This window comes from Prionailurus bengalensis, chromosome A2, assembly GCF_016509475.1.
Source record: "Prionailurus bengalensis isolate Pbe53 chromosome A2, Fcat_Pben_1.1_paternal_pri, whole genome shotgun sequence".
Lineage (NCBI taxonomy): Eukaryota > Metazoa > Chordata > Mammalia > Carnivora > Felidae > Prionailurus > Prionailurus bengalensis.
Genome location: NC_057348.1, coordinates 71,220,323 through 71,236,810, shown reverse-complemented (window position 1 = coordinate 71,236,810; position 16,488 = coordinate 71,220,323). Strand labels below are relative to the sequence as shown.

General features: G+C 47.5%; 1 protein-coding gene across 5 annotated transcripts in view; it reads right to left on the bottom strand.

Moving 5' to 3' along the window:
- Positions 1 to 15,151, bottom strand: part of GLI3 (GLI family zinc finger 3) — a 279,721-nt gene extending 264,570 nt beyond the window's left edge. For 2 of the 5 annotated variants that reach the window (XM_043588510.1, XM_043588513.1), the window contains exons 1-2: positions 14,660 to 14,733; positions 248 to 412 (exon numbers count right to left, since the gene is read on the bottom strand). In XM_043588510.1, the coding sequence (XP_043444445.1) occupies positions 248 to 371 (124 nt within the window). In that variant the 5' untranslated portion in view covers positions 372 to 412; positions 14,660 to 14,733. Of the gene's footprint in view, positions 1 to 247; positions 413 to 14,125; positions 14,225 to 14,659; positions 14,734 to 14,955 lie in introns of those variants that run through there. The other 3 variants (XM_043588509.1, XM_043588511.1, XM_043588512.1) reach the window with 2 other exon arrangements.
- Positions 15,152 to 16,488: the final 1,337 nt, after the last annotated feature.

Below are 16,488 nucleotides of genomic sequence, written 5' to 3'. Positions count from 1 at the left end.
AATAAATAACCTATCACATTTACATCTCAAATTAGAAAATTTGGAAGAAAACATGTAGCTGCGGTGCCAAAATAGAGACTGCTAAAGCCTGCCCGTCCCACGCCCCCCAGCCTCCACCCCCATTTGCTTTCTTTAGCCTCTCAAGGAATAGACCCCGGTCCAGGTGCAAATGCTCAATGCACCAGGAATGCAGAGAACACAAAAATGACTGTAGGCTTGGCTGCCGGTGATCCCCGTGGCCGCTCACCATTGGAAGTGGTGCTGGAGGCCACGGCTTTCTCGCTGACATCTGTTCGCGTGGAGCATTTCACTATGGAATTCTCCACTTTCTTCTTCTCAGGGGTGGTGGAACTGCGGGACTGGGCCTCCATGATGCTTTCTCATTACTTCAGCTCTCTGCTACCAGGAACGCCTAAAACGAAACAGTGCCATCAGCTTCCAGGAAGAGTGGGGGGAGGGGGGCAGGAAAAAAAATCTCACTGAGAAGCCCGCTTCACCTGCTGAGCTTTAGCAGGGTCCAAAATCTGGAAGACCCTGGCCCACAAGTTTTCTTGCAAAAATACCTCCAAGTCAGAATAACGAGCCAGTCAAATTCTGTCTACACATGCCAAAGGAGATGGCAGGGGAAATACCCACAATGTGAGACTTTCCCCAAATTCCTACAGGGGCATCTGTTATCAAGTGATGTCAAGATTCCGATTTTCAACTGTGTTTAGAGTGTGAAACCCAAGGGTAAGCCACATCTACAAATGCCACTTCGTGTGGTCAGATTTGTAGGCAGGGGCACTGTGACAGCCTTCCAAAAAAGGGGAAGGTTTGTAAGTATCAGTTAGATGTTTTAAAGAGCATGACCACTTCTCAAAATCCAAGCCCTACTCAGAGTTTGGAAGCAGAGGGTAATCTGAGCCAGGAAGCCAGTGATGTTTGCTCCCCTCTCTAAGATGATCTGAATTGCAATACGCCCTTGGATTGAATTAATCCTAATTCAATCAGGTAAACCAGACTCTTTAAGCTTTCTTAAAACATGAGAACGTTTCAATCCATTTGTGCTACATTTTTAAAACCAACAAAGGCGTTAGAACATGCTCTGGATCCCACAGGAAAAGTCAAAAGATTGCGGACAGCAAAGCCTGGGACTGCTTAAGAAATACTGAAACCCCACTAAAGGCAAGCACAGTGGGTCCTCTTTCACTGGCTTCATTCGTGTGGTAATTGTCCTAACTCATCATCAACTTTCACTCTCTTAGGTTCTTGTTCTTGTTTTGTTTTTTTGTTTGTTTTTTTTTGTTTTGTTTTTTTGCAGTCGTGAGCTGCACCTACAAAGAAGACCCGAGAAAATGAAAGGTACCCTCTCCCACATGTTTTCTTCAAGCCATCTAGATTGCAAACACTCATGGTGTCCCCTTCTTCGGGCAAGTCTGCTGATTTTCCACATTCAGCTGACATCACCGTGTTCCATCAAAACAACAATCAGCGAAATAAAATAAGCAATTGCTTAGCCCACTGAAAGAGTTAAAATACCAGATGAAATCTTTTTAGTCATCCTCAACTCCGATTTGCGAGGGAAATGTAAATTCTTTCTTTATTGTACCAGAGAGTCCCCTAGATCTGGAATTCAAGTAACTAGAAAAGCTTCCGATCCCGAGGCTGCCTCCCACTGGAGCACCAGCTCTTCTGCTAACTTCTACTGTCATTCACTGCAAAACACACAAGTTTTTTAAGAACAGCTGTTCTAGAATAAGAAAGAAAAAAGGCAGCCTGAAGTTAAATTTACATATCAACTGTGAGATCCCCTGCAAATTCGGTAACATGCCTCAAAGAGCACTCGGTAGCAAAGTACAACAGTAAAGGAGCCTCCGGACTGCCCTGCTGCTGGGCAACACACACCCTCAGGAGCAGCTCCCTGAGTGGTGCCCCCTGGAGTTTTCCAGTGGTTGGGTTTTCTCATCTGTCACATGACACAATCACACCTTGGGACCTGGGGCTTAACCTTGGGGGAAGGTGGGTATAGTCCTCTTTAAGAGTATGTGAAAGGTTATGGATCTTCAGCCCAGAAAAATACTCTGAAACACACACCAAAAAGGGTACGTTTGATTTCCAAGGGATCACAGGCCCTCCAAGCTCTCCCATGAATCCAGATAGAGAACCCTTGGAGGAGAGACTCTCAACAGTCTCTTTTTGCTCTAACGATCTCAGAGCCTTTCTAATGTTTTGGACTGCTCCCCCTAGATTGATTTAAATATTATCTTTAAAATATGCCATGAGAGGGGCGCCTGGGTGGCGCAGCCGGTTAAGCGTCCGACTTCAGCCAAGTCACGATCTCGCGGTCCGTGAGTTCGAGCCCCGCGTCAGGCTCTGGGCTGATGGCTCGGAGCCTGGAGCCTGTTTCCGATTCTGTGTCTCCCTCTCTCTCTGCCCCTCCCCCGTTCATGCTCTGTCTCTCTCTGTCCCAAAAATAAATAAACATTGAAAAAAAAATTTTTTTTTAAATAAAATATGCCATGAGAACACTTCATCCAAGCCCGAGTGCTGATTCCCAGGGTAGTAAAAGAGCCACCTGGACCAGCCTTGCTACAGGGCTTGCAAAACATTTGGATTCCCAGGTCCAATCCCTGAGGGCTCTAGCAGGTGGCACCTGGAATCTTTATTTTAGCCAGGACTGGTGATCATCAGGCTCACTGAAGCTTGTAGACAACCATTCCACACCTTTGTGTTCACTGTATGGACCCCGTGCAACAGGTACCCATTTTAGTTTTTGCTGATTCGATGACATAAGGAGTGAATGGCACCCCAGAGTACTGAATGTCAACAGCCCGCCATCAATAATGAACTCATCTTCCAGAATCTTTTGCAGAACGGCCTCATGGCCGTCTTCTCCTCTAGATCCTAACTAAGCTCTATGAAGACAAGCACCACGGTCATCTTCCTCGTACCTCCATACCCATAAGAATGTTTACGGAGTAAATAAGTGATCCAGAGATGACCCAGTGGCCTGGAGAATTCTGCAATGTCTTGACTCTTAATCACCACTGATTTCGCTACATATGTTGTCTTTTATACCCAGTGTTTCAATTATATAAAAACTAAAAACTTTAACAGGAATATTTAATTAATCAAAACAGTCCATTTGCAACCATTTTGGGATGAACAGGCATTTACTATAATTGTTTCCCTCAAAACCCACATACACTTTTATTGGTTGCATTTGGATGGGGTTTGCTAAGGTAAAAATGCACATGGAAACAAGCCAATGGAAGAAGAAAGAAAGAAAGAAAGAAAGAAAGAAAGAAAGGAAGGAAGGAAGGAAGGAAGGAAGGAAGGAAGGAAGAAAGAAAGAAAGAAAGAAAGAAAGAAAGAAAGAAAGAAAGAAAGAAAGAAAGAAAAAGAGAGAGGGAAAGAAAGAGAGAAAGAAAAAGGAAACACATGAAGAGATGGGATTCCTTCCTGGCTAAGAAGGAAGTCTCTCCCTAAGTAGAGGGAGCTAATTAACATTGGTGAGGTGACAAGTCGCCAAAGTTCCTTGACAAACTTGGGTTTTGTGGAGTTGTTGGTTTTTCCCCCAAGCAAAGGACTTCGTTTTAACAAAGCAATAAACCCTCCAAATACTCATCACCAGAGAGAGAGGCTCACGTGAGAAGAGGTAAAGCCCCAGGCACTGACGGAAAATGCACTAATTAATGGTCTTAGAGAATACTAATTCCTATCCCCTCCCCCTGTTCGAAATGGATTTCTAAAAAATGGGCCTTTGGTCACTCAAGAATCTACCCCTTTCTTCTATTTTGACAACTTATTTTTGGATCTCATTAGTTAGTAACTAATTATTTAAAAGTGTGGTTTATGCTTGGAACAGGGCTATAAAAATGGCAACTTGCCAAGGCAGACATCTGCTTCCTGTATATCCCTATAAATTATATCAGCTTATTTTACTGATAAAAACACAACTTTGTCCCTGTCAGTTGCAAAGGAGAAAGTTTTAACATTCTAGGCTCTCACACCTCATAGCAGAGAAGGGTCTGCTTCTGGCTGTGGTGGCAGTTTTTTCAGAGACACGTTAAGCCGTTTGGACCTCAGTCCTGATTTGATGTACAAAAGCCTGAGGTACAGAAGTGACTCGTATAAGCCAATCAATCAATCAATCAATCAATCAGTCAATCCTGGTGGAATCTTAAAAGTCACGAAACTGAAGCAGTGGCCCCATAGTACTATTTTTACAACCTGGAATTTCTGAGATAATAAAGTGTAAGTTATTTAAAACATAAGTTTTGAGGAACACTTTTCGGTTTGGCCTCACTTCGAAGATTCTTCTCTGAGGAAAACATGCCACTGGTTTTTAGATGTGAATGAAAGGTGACTCTTCCCCACCCTGACAGTGTTCCCTCCTTGCCACACTCCACCCTGTTGTTCAGGCCCTTTCCACCACTGCAGCACTGCATGCAAGATTTGCTGGCATGCCCCTTGACTGTTTAGGCTTATGGGGAAAAAAAATCTATGTGTAACTGATGTTGGAGCAGTTTGAGTAAGGGGGGGGGGGGGGGAGGTGGGAATGCAACCCAGGAAAACTCTTGATAGTGTGGACCTGCTCAAGCTTGAGGCTGCATAGGTAAATGGAGGGATAAAAATTCCTTCCTGAGAGCAAACAGTCCTGGCTTTTCCCATTCAACTGTCCTTGAACCTTTTGTAATTTTCCCGGAGGCCTAAACCCAGGGCACGATTAATTCCAGAACCCTATTCTCAACCTAATCCGTTGCCTACTAGAAACCTGGCTGCAGGTGGGTCTTTCCTCTCTGAATTTTAAGTCCGAACTTGCATCAACCGCCTCCAGAAGCAAGCATTCAAAGCTTGCCGGAGCCACTGACCAGCTGTCGGTGGAGTTAGCGCATGGCTCCCGGCCAAAGTTGGCTAGACTGCAACGGACCAAATTCTGACCATTCTTGTGGGGACCTACGTTTGAAACTGCACTTTCACACAGATGGCCTCGAGTGGCCCGCTCTTTAGAGCTGCAATGGAAAACCACCACCACGACCACCACCCAGGAACTTTCATCACTGCAAAGAGGAGTCCCCACCATTCAGTATTATAACAACTATCCAGGCCGTGGGCCCTGGTGATTTCGGGAGAGCTCCCGCGCTCGGCCTGCGCTTCCTCGCCGGCCTCCCTTCGTGCAGTCCCGCCGACGGTGGCGGGCTACCAGTCCTCGCGCCCGTCCCGCTCCCCCGCGCCCCTCCCCGGGCGGGCCTGCAGCTCTCGGCGGGCGCGCGGTGCTCCGGGCCCGGGTCGGTCCCGCGGAGGGCTCGGCGCCGCGCCCGCCCTCCTTCCCCCCGGCGGCCGGCAGGCCCCGCCCGCGGCCCCGCGGCCCCCCGCGCCCCGCGTCCGGGTCTGGCTCCCAGCACCCGCCGGGGTGGCGGGGGCGCAGGCAGCCCCCGCTCCGAGTCGCATTCCTGAGGCGGGCTTCCTGCAAGTCGCAAGCGGCGGCGCCCAACGCCCCGAGCCCGCCGGGCCTGGGCAGGGAAAGGAGCGCCCCAGATCACTTCCATCGCGTCGGCCACCCCGCTCCCCGGGAATCTTGCCGGGCATTGGAGCACTCTGCAGCTGGCCGGGCAACCCTTCCCGCGGACCGTCGTCCGCGGTGGCCCTGCTTTCGTTCACACGGCTGTTTCACCAGCTGAAACCAGAGAGGTGCAACTTTGCAGGTACTGTCTGCAGTGCAACACCCTACATGTCTCGCCGTGATAAAACATCGGGGGAACTCTTGGGGTCTTCAGGAAACCAGGGGCTGTGAGCTTCACTCCCCAAACTTCTAACTCGCCGTCCATCAACCTGGCCCCCAAATGAGGTTTCTGCACCAGCTGTCCTAAGTAGATTCAGATGTTGTGAATGGTGAAGGCACAGACACATCTTGTCTCTCAGGGAGGGAGGCCCTCAGTGGAGTTCCAAAGTTCAACCTCAACCATGAGGCTTTACATAGTAAATAGAGAGGATGAAAAATCACAATTCTGGCAACGTGCAGAAATCAGCCTTTCCCCTTGCACATCTCTGCAGTGAAACCTGGGATCCACATGCAAGCAGGCTTTCTTCATAACTTCAACAGTTAAAATTTCTTAAAGAAAGCACCAGTGCTAAAACCAACATTTAAAATGATGTTTGAACTGTATACAAGGACTTTCTAATCTAAGGTGAAATGAAACAGTAGTTATAAACTGATAATGCATCCTTTGTGAACAGCAGACTACTTAATTTATTTCCCTAATCCAGTTGGTTTATTTTTAAGTTGCCTGAACTTGGGCAATAATTCTCTTTCATTTTTTTTTCCTTAATGCATTCAAAGATGTAAAAAAACTAAGTTAAAAGCTTGCTGTGGTAACCTGATGCGTTTCTGATAGGTTGAAACAGCTCCTGCCAATGAGGGATCAGAGAGAAGGCATTCCAGGAGACAGCAGCGCTTTTAACAGCACCATGATTAGGCCTGAAGTGAGAAATTATTCTGTGCAGCCTAGGGAACTATTGCTCACGTGGAATAAGGCTTTCCTCCAGAGAAATTACATTTACTTACACCTGCCTGTCTATTTATAAGCTGAATGATCTCCTTAATGTGCTCATGTTTTAAAAAGCCAGGAGGAACCAGCCTGAGTAAAGATATCTGAGGGGTCCCCCCTGCATCACTGAGGAGTGACATTTCTCTCACACTTCACTAACTAGCACATTGACTCCTACTCCAAGATGCTACTCCTGAAGCATCTTTTAAGGAAATTTTCCTATTAAATAGTTTAAGGAAAATTTCCTATTAAATAATTATACCTTCCTACAGCATTAAAACTCAGTTTCTAATGAAAATGAATCCTTCAGGAAGAGGGGGGAAAAAATCAAGAAGCACAAACTAATGCTGATTTTAACTTTAGATCGATTCTGGAAGTAAAAACTGGGTCTGAGTTTCAAGGAGCAACATTTAGGAAATGTAAAAGGTTTCAGTGGATTTCGTATAACCATGCATTAAGAAAACCTCTCCCAGGTTTGTAATATGGGTGATGTTTCCTTGCGCTCCAACTGTCTTCCTGAACTTAAAATCAATTTCATATGCAGAACCTATGACCCGCCAACCGTTCCCAAGATCTCAGGCTTTCTCTCCTCACCCTTCCCTGCCTGCACTGCTTTCCTTTTCTGCAAGAAAAGAAGCTCTACTTCCTAAGTTCTTAATGAAATCTTCATGAATGGTTAACTACAGCATTTTTAAATGTACAATTATTTTTACCTTTACGTACGATTTTACTTTTCCTTAATTAGAAAAACCTAAAGGGTTGGTGGCAAATAAAGCCACGATGTGTTCCAAGTTGCCTCAAGTGGCCTCTGGTAGCCTAGAGGGTTCCCCAAATCTGCTGCCTATTGTTTTCGATCTTTCTTTACTACATTTGAGGATCCTGATCTCAACTAAGCAGCATTCATGACAGACATCCCAAAATGGAATTACTCTAAAAGGAATGGAATTACTCGAAGGGGAAATGACTGCCTGGCTATGGATTAAGTGAATTTGGCTTTAGTCAATTAATGACATCTAAACTTTGAAGAAATCCACATACTTAACTTCAACCATTGAAAAGCTTTTTTGACATGAAGTAATCACTGCTATTACGGTTAAAATCGCAAATGACAGTTTGTGCACCGGCCTGCCATCTGTATTTAAGACAAAAGATCAGCAGCTACTCTTTCTCTGCTGCCAGTAGCACTTTATGAGAAACATTTGAGGGGAGTATAAGGTCATTATTTAATACTTGTTACCATTTCGGAGTTTTGCAAAATGGTAAAGCATCATCCAGTTTACTCCGGTTAGGCTTTGCAACTCCGCTTAGGCTTTGCAGGAAGCGCCCTGCATCAGCAGGTGCCACTCACAAATGAGTAATAATGTGGAGTAAGCCAGCACCCCCACTTTTCTGTGGGTTTGCCGAAGACAGTCCTCAGACAGAAAATGAGATCTAGAAGTCAGTTGTCAGTCTACGGATCAGCTGAGCTCATGAAAACTGTATTTCCCTTAAACCCACATATTATCACAAAAACATCCTGTCTGATCAAAGGTGTTCCTTGTCTCCGTCACTGAAGTCTACAGGAATTACAAGTTTTCACACATTTTCATAAGGAAAAAAAAAAAAAAAACCTGAATTTAAAAATTCTTCTTATAGAACTTACATAACTTTCGGTTCCTAAAATCATGTGTGTCTTTACATTCAAGCTTAAGGGGAGAGAATGAATGTCCTATAAATAGTAATTTACTTTTCAACCATCACAAATACTAGACCAAGAATACCTGGTGGGTGTAAAAATCAGCTGGGGATATCCCAAAGGTACTTACTGTATTTTCTATGATGTGTTGTTCATCATACTTTATCCTCACAATTTTTTAACTTGTGACTCTGGAATCTTGTGATTTAAAAAGCAAATTTTCAAAAATTTAAGGATTTTTAATAAGTCTTAGTAAAAACTGGCCCCTGCTCCACTCAGCCTATAAACTTGGCTTGTTCACAGACAGAATTCTTCAGCTTATCGTTCACACCCGCCCCCCACACCCCCAGTCATGTACAAAACTGCCAATTCAAACTATACCAAACTGCACACCCTCCCGGTGAAATGCTTGGGTATGGGATTTCATTTGAACACCCACAGTCCACACCGCAGGTGCTTTTCTGAAGAGCCATGACCTGGTCCACACTGCTGGCCACTCCATTCAGCTTTCCATTCATATGAGTTCATTAAGGCTTCATTCTTGGGAGGCTGGCTGAGGTTTCTCTACACACAGGTAACTCTCTTGAGACTGAACTCTTCTTTTTAAAAATATCACAAAATGAAAACAATAATACAGTGTCACTGCCTCATGCCTTCATTACAGCAACTTGTGAGTTATCTTTCATCCAAATTGTGAGTTTTTGGTTCCTTGTTATAAAAAACGATACTTTATGGTGTAAAGCACCCTGGAATATTGTTAGGTATTTTATGCAATTTTCAAAAAAAGTCAGGGTGGCTAAAGCTAAAAACGTGCAAATGAAAATAAGCACATAAGATACCACACTGCTTCCTGAGGTACTCCAACAGGCAGAGATTTCAAAAAAATTACATTTGTCTCCCATTACTTAATTTTGTGGCATAAAAATTATTCAAATATACAATCAAATGCTTATGTTTCAAACATACTCTTTTCTCTTGCGCACGCGCGCACGCACACACACACACACACACACACACACACACTGTTGCCCCCCTCCCATCAAAAAAAAAAAAAAAAAAAAAAAGTAAAGAAAAGCCCCAAAGCTGTTTCAGGCCAGCAATCAATCCAATTTACTGCAGGTACAATTTCTATGTACGGTGCATGCCACAACAAAACCACAGTATGATGCCAACAGGGCCCTTAAGAAAGTTCTCCCCTAAATCTCTGGAAAGGAGCTTTAAAAGAAAGCAAGGATTACAGTCAGCTAGAAGGTAGGGAGGGGACTTACCTCAAACCCAGCCAAGCGGAAATCAGAGCAGTAATTCTACAAGTCGACAGAGTACACTTTCAAAGCTATAATGGTGTGAAGAAGTGCCGGGCAGCATGGCCTGAAGGCAGCACTAATACACTGATGACTAATGGCTGGGCCAGGGCGGACAATGAATTTGGGGCTTGAAAACTAACAGAAACCATGCAGTACTTTGACAAATGGGCTTTCACAATTTCATTCATTGAATAACCTTTAAGCACAAAATTGGCCGAGTTCTCTTGGGAATTATATGACATGTTGTTGGACGATGATGTAAGTATTTTCTTTTCTAATTATGACTCTTCTGCAAAATGCAAAAGCACCGTATATGAGGACACGAGTGCAGATACTACAGATGCAGATGTGGAGCTCAACACAATATTGCCTTTCAGGAGGGGGCTGGAATGTTCCAATGCCACCTTATTAACTATGTAATGGCTTGTTCATTCAGTCTCTTTAGAGAGCCATAGATTTTTCTGGGACATTCTGTCGGGTTGAAATATACACACACAGAACAAAAAACACTTTCACATTAAAAAAAAAAAACCTACAAGTGGCCATGAGTAGCTAAGAAGTGTGGTGCTAAAATATAGTACATTTCGACTTACACGTGGAAAAAAGTCTCATTTTAAGGGGCCGGGCAAAGGCAGGGTGCCTTAAAACAATTGAGACACCACGTGAAGTTTGCACTTAGGAATGCATTTAACATCCCAGGCCTTTCAGAGGGCTCCCTTCCCTCATCCCTGCCTCACTGGTCCTTCGATTTACAAATCCTAATTTTGGCAATTTTTAGAGAGAGAATGAAATATCTAAAGTGTCTCTAAATTAACAACACCACTTACTCCAGACAGCATTGCCTTTAGCAGCTCCTAAAAACTTAAGAAAAGGATCTTGAAACAGGAAGCTTAGTGAGCTCATAAAACTGTTGTTGGAGCCAGGAACACATAGCATATTTAATCTGCAAACTGTGGGAGTCTACAGTGATTTCAGCAAGATCTGAGGCATGCCCTCAAGGTTTGCTGGGATCTGGGATTAGGGGGTTGATAAGAACCTCTACTGCCCATGGACATGTTTTTCTTCTGCAGTTAAACGCAAATGCATAGAGACGTCTGACTGCTGCTTGGCGTTACTGCTCAAGTTATATAAAAGCTTTGCAGCTCCTTTTGCTGTCAATATATCAAAGTTTAAAAAAAAATCATCAAAGTGTGAAATTTCATTTAAAGTCTTCGCCAGTCTACAGCTCTATTTCACAGGCCCATCACATAAAAGTAAAGATGAAAAATACACTGAAAGTACTCGGAAAAGTTTGCAGCGGTACCCCTGCCCTGCTGTTGTTTATTCTGTCTCCCTTTATTTGCTTTGAAACTCGAACAAATCAATTTTCATCTAGAAAAAAAATGACATGAAGTCAAGGGCAGCATCTTCTACCAGCCTTTAATGAAAGAACAACCTGAAGTCATTATTAGAGTTGGGATATTTTGCTAAACAAATTAAATTTATACACGCGTGCGCACGCACGCGCACACACACACACACACACACACACACACAGAGGCACATTCCCTCTATAGTCACTTCAATGTTTTAATTGCTTCTCATGATATAAGTTGGCAGAAAATTTTTTGAATCTTCCAAAACAAGTCAGACCGACTATGGAATATGAATGCCAGCAAAACTAAAACCTCCTTCAAAGAACTCTTTAGCTGGGGATTTACAACAATTGCATAGAGAAGAAAAGTCTGACTTTTAAGATAATCTACTATAGTCTAAAAGCATTAACATTCCATTGCTAAGGTTTTCTTGAGGATTTCATGACTCAGTGATTCACTTTTCCTCCAAGACTGGTTTTCCTTAGTACATTACTGCCTCCATATAAGTAAGTGCATGGAACAATGATCATTAAATCGTTTCCTTTCATACACTCCCAAACCCAAGCCTCCAAAAAGGGGGGGAGGGGAGAATCTCAGTAAGGCAGGATACCTTCCACACAGAGAAGGACCTCGGAGAGGCGAAGCACAGGGTTAGTCTGAAACCCTTGCAGCGTGCAGGTAATTAAGAAAACTGGCCAAGAAACAAAGGAAGGTCCAACTTTTAGGCTTGGGCATCAAGTTGATAAATTAATGACTCTTTCATTAAATAAGTAATGAAAGAACTCAACAGAGCCATTTTTCATCAGTACTGAATTTTCTCATTTCTGTCTGTAGTCCTTTGCAAATTAGGCATACAATAAAAGTGTGTTTAGATCAGGGCTCGAGGAAGGAATACACACACGTCAAAGGTACTGGGAATTAGTCGGTCTCAGAGTTGGACCTACTTTTAGCCTATGAATAATAACACAATCTATACCTTGTGAAGTGCTTCTGCATGTGTGAAATTTCACTAGACACCTCTCACATTGGACTCATTCAGGCATCTTAAACCAAAGCTTCCCGAAGGCTGACTTTAAGAATTATATACCCTGAAAGGATCTCCCCTTAGGCAGGGAGTTTCTAATTAAATAGCTTTTAGTATAAAATAAACTCTCTTCTGTCTGTAAGTATGCTATTACAACTAATTTAAATGTTATTTCATGTTTGTTTTAGGTCAGACTATAGTCTAACTGGCCCAAGTGTTTGTGTATCACGTTATTAAGACCCAATATTTCCTAACATAAACAAATTCTTTAGATACTTCACACAGTTTACATTGTTAAGACCAATCGCCAAGGTCTGCATCAAGCCCCTCAACTGAAATGCTGTTCTGCTTTAGAGAAATGAAGAGATTTTGAGGTGATTTCCCTACTTTAAAACACAGCATTTTCTTCCTTGAAAATAATCTTGACACATGTAATTAAGAAACTGTCAGACTATTATTAATTTTTAATTTAAAACCTAAATGAAATAATTACAGGAATCAATCAATAAGGCACCTATTCAAATTACAGAACAATTACATAAATACTCAAAATTAATACTTTAGGCCAATTCTTGAAGATCTCAGTCTGTAATATGCTAAGACATCAAACAAGGTAAAAAAAAAGTGTAACGTGGAAACGATGAATAGTTCCTGCCTGAAACAGACTGAAATGAGGTCATTTCAGTTGGCCATGGCAGAGGCCCCCCACCAGCCATGCCCAACACACTCAAGCTGGAACTCTCTTTAAAAGTTCATTTATTTCCACCAGACACACATTTCAGGGATCTAAAGCATGGCCTCATCCAAATTTTGTACAAAATCACATTTGGAGGGAAATGTCTCGTTCTTGGGAATTTCCAGCAAAGTGCTCTGTAAAGACTAATCGCGGAGGAGAAGGGGGAGAAAACAAGGCGAGCAGAAGGTGTTTTTTAGAGCTAATAATACCAGTCCACCTAATGGCACTGCCCGGGTCTTTGCACAACGGCCGGCCCTCCATACCTCTGACTAAAGGGCTCTTTTACTTGGAGACGCGGACAGTCCATCATTTCAAACTGAAATGGCAGCTGGAAAATGTGGAACAGCTGGCAAAGAGCTGGGAGAAAATGTTTTACATAAATATATGTACATATAAACTGGCAGAGGGCCACGAGCACTGTACCCACGGCCAGAATCTATTCGGCACTGCACACCAGGGAGATGAGAAGTTGGAGGCAGCAGGAGTCGCGAGGAAGATGCCTCCTTAATCCTTCTGCGCGGGGTCAGCCAGGGAAGCCTGGGTCCAGCCCCTCTAGGGACCGCATCTCCTGAAGGAGGTGCAATCAAGGACAGGAACACAAAGTTCAGGGCAGGATAAAAGGCCGGGGTGTGCAGTGGTGCTTTGGCATCTGGCAATCTGCTTAAAAAGTCGCTTCACAGACTCTCCAAGTTTGGGGTAAATATTTACTCCCTCTCCACTTCCTCCCGCCCATTTTCCCTCAGCAACTCAAGAAAGTAACTGTCCCCTGCAGAGCGATTCATACCCAACTCCGCTCTGCGAAAACGCGGCCTCTTAAAAGATCACTGCACGGGCCACGATTGCCCGTACCCCCGCACTCACTCCCTGCAGCTTCTAGCGTTTTTATTTCTTTTGTTTTCTTTCTTTTCTGATTTTTTTATTTTTTATTTTTTTGCGCTGTCCCTGGAAAGGAAAAGAAATAAAAGAATCCCAAATCATACACAGATGGTACAACTTTCACTTTTCCTCTCCGACGACCGCGGCGCGCGCCTCCGCATCCACGCACACCGCACCCCCCCCCCCCCGCCCTCCCGGGGGCGGCGCGGGCTGCGGACGGCCCCCGCAGCGGCGCTCCCCCGCCGGACCCACCTCGCCGCCCGCGCCCGCCGCCCCAGGGGGACGCCGTGGGGCGGGGAGAGGCTCCGGGAGGGGAGCGGGGACGCGGGCGCCACCAACTTCGTCCCCCTCCGGGATGGGGAAACTCTCCGGTCCGTCTCCGGCTGGCCGCGGGCTGAGACACTTGGCAAAGGAGCTCCGGGAAGGAGGGAGCGAACGAAAGCCTCGCTCCGACGCCGCACGGGTCGCTCTCCAAATCTGGGCGCCTTTTGACAGCCATTTTCATTTCCTCCCGCTCCCCCAGTCAGGGACCCCCTCTCGACCCGGAGGCGCGGGCGCGGCCGCAGGAGCCGGCTGCCGGGTGCCCCGGCCCGCGAAACAAAGAACTTCGGGCGGGACGTACCTGCGGCGGCGGCGGCTGTCAAGTCCCCGAACTTCCCATAGACCCGCGTCCGGGGCGCGGGCGGGCGGCTCCGGGCTCCGCGCGGCCGCGGGCGGCGCGGGCTACGGCGAGCGGCCGGGCCGGGCGCGGGGTGCGCCCGCCGCGGGCATGGTGCGGCGCGGGCGGCCGCGGGGCGCGCGGGGAGGGCTGGCGAGCGGCGAGGGCGAGTCGGGGCGGCGAGTGTGCGCGAGGGCGAGTGTGCGAGCGCGCCGGTGCCGGTGGCGCTGCCCCTGCCCGCTCCCTCCCGCTCGTGCAGCTCCGGCATCGGTTTCAGGGATCGTGTAATCCGATCCCTTCTGACTCACAGGCCCTGAGTGACAGTTCTGATTTGGTTCACCCGCGGGAGGGAGGGGAAAGGGAAAGAAAGCAAGCCCCCGCCGCAGTCCCCTCCTGGCATCCAATCGACTTTCTGGAAGAAGGTCCCATCCCGGCCGGGCCGCCCGCGGGGTGGAGGAGCCCCCCAACCCCGACCCCCGCGCCGCGGGCGCTACTCACAGGGTGGAAAAGTTGTCCCTCCGCTCTCTCTTCCCTCCCTCGCGCTCCCTCCTTCCCTCCTCTCTTCGGCTTCCTCCTCCTCCTCGTCCTCCTCCCCGCTCTCCTCCTCCCCCAAGTTTTAACAGAAGTTGCCGGACTCTCCCCTCTCCCCCGCGCTCCCTCTTCCTCCGCCCCCGCCCCCGCCCCGTCCCTTTTCTTTCTGCCACTCGCCGGCGCAGTGGGGACGCGCCGAGCAGCGGGACGCCGGCCGCCGCAGGGGGCGAAGTTGGGAAAACTTGGAGTGCAGCTCGCCTTACTTTTGCTTTCTCGCTCCTTCCAGGCCGCGCCGGGGCCCGTGCTTCCCCGCCCGCCGGGTCCCCGCGCCGGGAGCGGGTCCCAGCTGCGACGCGGGCGGCGGCGGCGAGGAGGCGGCGCGCCGCGGGCCGGGGTCGGGGGCTGGGGGGGAGCCCGGGCGCCCCGAGCCACGCGCGCGCCTCTCCCCGCCCTCCTCCTCCTCCGCCTCCTCCGCCCCTCCCGGGTCCTCACTCAGACAGATTCTAGCCTGCTCCTCCTCTTCCCCCTCCTTGACCCCGCGCCCGCTCGGCGCGCCGAGGCCCCACCCACCGGGCGAGGGGAAGGGGGCCCGGGCGTGATGTCACGGCCGCCCTCCCCGCCTGCGCCCGCGGCCCCGCCCGGACGCCCCCGCCGCCCCCGCCGCCCCCACCCCAGCGCCCGGCGCACGGGGCTGCGTCCTGCCCGCTCCCGTCGCCTCCCACCCCGCGTCGGCTCTCCTTTCTCTCGCTCCCAGTTTGGGCTCCCCTTTCTTCTTTTAAGGCCTCTCTGATCACACCCCGCCTTACCCCCCCCCTCCTCCTTTTACATTTCCCCAAGCCAACCCTGAGACTCCCTAGCTCGCCGGAGGATGCTTTTGCAAGTTCAGGGTTTTCCTCTCCACCGGACTCATCTGCCCTTGGGGCCAAATCTGGGAAGTGGGAACTCCCACTATACAGCCTACTGTCCCCATGGGCCACTTTATAAAGGACACAAAAACAAAGACCCCGGCTTTGGAGCCTGGACTCCGACGTGGTGCTTTCCCCTGAGCTGCGGAGTGTCTCTGTCCCTGATTTCCTTGCAGCGGCTCATACTAGTAAGAATTCTTTTCCCTCCTTCCTCAACCGGCCAGTCTACCTTCATCTGTTCCCTCTGAATGTACCCAACGTGGACATGTAACTTAAAAAAGGAATTCCCGGTGGGGGTTGGGGGGAACACACGAAAAAAAGCAAGGAAAGAAAACCCTGTGACATTCCAAAATCCACTCTTCCTGGGGGTAAGCGGAGAGTCTACCCACCCACCAGCAGCCAGCCATGCCTGGAGCTGAGGGTGCACTTGTGTTGACTCGCTGAGCTTCTTGACTGAAGGAAGAACGTGGGTGGATGAATGATTAGCTATTATGATTTGAAGAGCGTTTTGAGATTCAAATGCTTAACTGGAGAATTTTTTAACGGAATCGATGGTGGTGTTCACTATTTGTTTCCTGGGACTTGTTGCTTATCTCAAAAACACGACAAAGCAGACCCTGACTTAAGCTTTTATGGTAGAAGCTGGAGATAAAGTAAGGCTGAAGGTCCTTTTTTAGCCATTGATTTTAAGATTTCTGTCTCTGCCTTACCACTCTTTAAAAAAATAACTATATAAACCACCACTGACTCATCATACCGAGCAGGGGTCTCAGGATACCTAGGTGGTGGTCCCAGCTTCCCCTCGCTAACTGGCCTCAGGCCCAGGCCAGGGAGGATTCTCTGAGCCTCCCTAAGGCTCTGAGTCCATCTGTGGGATGATGATAGGAAAAC